At 39.6% G+C, this 4,286-nt stretch overlaps 1 protein-coding gene across 2 annotated transcripts in view; it reads left to right on the top strand.

Moving 5' to 3' along the window:
* Nucleotides 1-3,425, top strand: part of mgrn1b (mahogunin, ring finger 1b) — a 10,372-nt gene extending 6,947 nt beyond the window's left edge. Inside the window, exons 16-17 of one of the 2 annotated variants that reach the window (XM_010780033.1) lie at nucleotides 896-941; nucleotides 1,697-1,786. In XM_010780033.1, coding sequence (XP_010778335.1) covers nucleotides 896-936 — 41 coding nt within the window. In that variant the 3' untranslated portion in view covers nucleotides 937-941; nucleotides 1,697-1,786. Of the gene's footprint in view, nucleotides 1-895; nucleotides 942-1,696 lie in introns of both variants that reach the window. The other variant, XM_010780032.1, reaches the window with a different exon arrangement.
* Nucleotides 3,426-4,286: the final 861 nt, after the last annotated feature.

The following is a 4,286-nucleotide window of genomic DNA, read 5'->3' as shown; positions in this document are numbered from 1 at the left end:
ATTGCGATTCCGATACTTTTCTTAAAAAAAAGGGAAAAAGTCTTAAATGTAATTGTTGTGCTTTATTTCACACCAGAACCATAACACAAACTTTTAAACAATGAGAACAATAAATAAAATAAATGACAAGAATTCGTATTAAATCAAATTAAAACATTTCTTACAGACAGGCCTCGTGGTGTCCGTAGGCTTGCCCTCACTGTCAGAGATATAGCTAAAATACATCAAAATGCCGCTTCTGGCGTCTTTTTTGTCAACAAGCCGAGGCGCAGCAGCAGTAGCACTCCCACTTGCAGCCATCCTTCTCGTTTCCTCACATGCTCTGGCAGCTAGCGCGTGCACGAGAGAGGGGAGGGACTTAGAGCGTGCTTGAGAGGGGCGGGACTGCAGGCACGGCTGCAGTGCAGGGAGTGGAAGCAGAGCGCTGAACACACGGCTCTTATTAAAACAGTGCTTTCTCACCGGAGTACTTTCCCCCGTCATTCTTAAAGTACCGATACTAATGAAACGGAGGAATCGTAACGTTTTTAACGGCAGGGTATCGCGGTACCTTTCAAGTATCGGTACACCGTGCAACACTAATATCTACTGTGTATATAAACATTTGTATAAATCCATCAACAGTTTCAACCTGTACTTGATGACGGCTTAAAGCAAATTGGATCAAGCATTCACTGCAGCTTTTAAAATGAATTACTAAAAACATGTGGTTCGTCTCATTCTCAACTCCTTTCTAGTTCTGGTTCTCTAACGTTCCTCTTCTTAAACCCAAGACTCCAGGTTGTGATATCCTGTGCTCTGCATCTAACCTGTGTGCTTCTCTTTTCTCTTTTTCCTAACAATCCTCTTCTGGTTCCTTCCGTCCTGTCCCTTCGTATTGCCTCGCTTTGGGCAGCTCTAGGTCCTGATTCCTGCTCCATTGGTTTGGAGGAATAACTCTGGTATGTAGGCTTTCCTGTCTGCTCTGCTTTTCTGGGGCTCAGTGCCCATGTCCACACTCACAGACTGTGAAGCACGTTCCTGTTAGGTCTGCAAGGGCTTAGGGCTGTCCCTCTGTCAAATCTTCTACTGCATGAGGGCTCTCTTGCCGACATTTTGAGCTTTATATACACACTCTGTATTTGTCTGCAGTTGTACAGACTATGCCTGAGGGAATCACCCACAATTCAGATGATTGTGATGTAAAACACGGAATAACCTGGGAGAAAACCTAGTAAAGGATGACTGTCACATTGGGTGTTCAGTTAAACAAACGTATATGTTGGTTGCACTGGTATAATAACAAAGAAACAATACATTAAAAAGGATTTAGGATTTCTTTTTTCTTTGGTAAGTAGATAATTTGACAATTCTGTTAAGCCAGAGCAGCTTAAATAAGCCTTGAAGAAAGTGCAAATTGTAAAAAGGTCTGTTTATACCATTCCCTCCACACTGAAGCACTTACCAGGACGTCAATTCAGTCCCTGAGGGATCAGGGTTTAGTGGGACATTGGGATTGGGCCTGTGTGCGAGCTCTACTGCTCTCACTCAGTCCTCCATTAAGGATATCAACTGTCACACAGAAGGTCTGGCAGGTATTATCAAGTGACGGTGTTAGGCCTATTTTAGGAAGAATAGGCAATGGTTTTTTTTCTCTCGTCTGACTGAAAACTTCCCTTTGAGCCATGTTGGTTATCCATTGCTTCTTCCTCTCCAGGGTCATCAGAGTCCACAGAAAGCCTGAAGAGTCAGAGCACTAACTGCTCCAGCCAGCCTCTCCTGTGTCCCACAAGCAGCCTTCATATGGAAGATGAGCACCTCAACCCCTGAGTCTGACCCAGCCTCCCCCCACCCCCATCCATCAGAACAGATGTATGCGTTACATCAAGTCCCTCTATTCCTTTAACCCCCCCTGCCCAGTCTTTTTGCTTCACCGATGAGATCAAACAGCGGCCCTGAAAGAAGTCCACCAGGAAGATGGAGGGCTCTGTTTATTCCATCAATGGCTCTGACATTAGAAACCAAATTTAGCCTCTGCAAAGATGTTCCTCATACCTTTTATTATATGACGGATGTTTTAAAAAAGGAATGTTGATTCCAGAGCTTTGAAAACATTTCATTAACGGTCAGATGGTGTTGGGTTGTGTGTCTTGACCGAAGGTGTGTTATTGTAATGTGGATTCCAGAGACATTTCACTACCTGTCATGGTGGTTTTAAGCACACTTACTTTAAATTAACTGTATCAATTGCTTTACACTAAATTCAGAAGACATTATAAATACAATTTGTGTCTGAATATTGTATTCCTCAGTGAAATACATTAATGTTACAGTACCTGTTCGATTTGGGTAATGATAAGAACATTTATCGCGTATGTACCTGTGTGTCCATTTGAAGTGATTTTGCACTCCAAAAATAATCCATTCCTTATAACAATGAGTTTATGGTGAGATGAGTTTAAGTTGTCTGCAGTCCTAAACATCTAAATGTCACTTTTTCTATTATTTCTAATGTGACATTTATCGATCATAAATCTACTAGAATCCTGTGTACTTGCTTAAAAAATGTATACTTGCATATTACATAGAAAAAAAGATCCTTATATTTAAATAATGAAACTAGATTCAGATAAGATTTAAGACTTGGTTTTCAATAAGCGCTACAGATTCACAACCGAACAGCTAAACTCAAAGATGCTGACTCACTGTGGCACAGTTAGGTGTGCTCGTCGTCGATGTGGCAGATCTCTCTTCAGTCTTTTCGCGGCAAAGCCAGTGTCTGCTTATGTGACGTCCGGTGGCTGCATCACCTTTACATTATTTGGTAGTGTATGTGTAGCACCATGCATATAGATCTATGTGCCTTGAGTTGATATGGCTGCCTGCTTGTTGCATTGGACATTAGTGTTCTTCTAAATGCTACAATATTCAACAGTTTTATGGATTTTTGATTCTGATGTACAAAGCCTTTTTTTCTATCGCATACTTTGTGCTACTCGAAAGATGTATCTTGTTATTGTTTATTGCAATATAAAATGTAACTGTTCATTTACTTTGTTATGACCATGTATCAATTATGCATTTATTCTTAGTATTTAGGTTCAAGTGGATTTTTAAGATTACATTTGATTGGAATGACCACCATCCAATGCAATAAGTGCAAACAGTGCAATTACTAATTGGGCTAGCGATTGCATGTGAACTCGTAGAGGCTTGAACCTCTCACCGCTTTTTAGTAACATGGTTGTTTTGTCTTTCCCCGCGCCTCTTCTGTGCCATTTTAACTTGACACTGTGCCTTCCTGTTCCTGTTGTGACCACTATTGACCTGGTATCCAGGATAACTCCACAGTAGGTGGTTTGTGGCTCTCTGTAAAATCAATACCTGTCTTTCCTCGTGTGTATAGCAGCATGTGTATAACAATAAAGAACAGATTAAATACTTTCTGACCCTGAACCTTTCTGATCCATCACAGTACCTATTTACTTCGGAGAATACTTTTGAAGGCTTTTATTGGTCATGCATACATAGCTAGAGTGTAGTTATGACGATGAAAATCTTAGGTCACAGGCTCCTCCAACAGTGCAACACAATACAACTGAAAAAATAGTGCAAGTAAATACAAAAATAAAGATACTAAAAAGTTGAATACTGCAATACTATGCAAGTGATTGAATATGATATAATAGATAAATAATTTATAAATTGCAGCCAGATTAATGTTGTGGATGTTTAAAAAAATGCAGGTATTTAATAGTTTTATGGCCTGTGGGATGAAACCGTCCGAGTCTGGTGGTTTTAGTCATGATGCATATGCGTATTATAATATGTTACTCCATATACTGCAATCTCATGTTATTTTAGTTACTTATTTACTTTTAAGTTTGAACTTGGGGCCTAAATTATGATTACAGGGTGGCCAGATGTTGATCTTTGATTATTATTACTTACTTTATAAGTGTGTTTAATGCCTGCCACAAATTGGTTTAAACCTGGCAAAGATTGTCATGTAAGAAAAAACAGTGCCCCCTGCTGGCAAAGGAGGCAACACAATCCTCCTATGGATTAGGATTCCTCACAGGGACCATGAACTGCAGTAAAACCATAAAGGTTTTTATTTATTCTTATGGTCCTGTTAGTTTATGATTAACATGATCTATATATGGTATTTCCATTCATAAAGTGCTACGAAGAGTATCATAAAATGCCATTTGTGAAATTATGTTTAAAGGCTGTTGTCATCTTGTTTTGAAGATAAATAACTTTTGATGTCCCTTGATGAGAACTAGAAAAAGAAGGCTAAAGCT

This window comes from Notothenia coriiceps, unplaced genomic scaffold, assembly GCF_000735185.1.
Source record: "Notothenia coriiceps isolate Sejong01 unplaced genomic scaffold, NC01 NC01_scaffold00021080, whole genome shotgun sequence".
NCBI classification, from domain to species: Eukaryota; Metazoa; Chordata; class Actinopteri; order Perciformes; family Nototheniidae; genus Notothenia; species Notothenia coriiceps.
The sequence above is the reverse complement of the archived record's forward strand: the minus strand, read 5'-3'. Positions and strand labels throughout refer to the sequence as shown.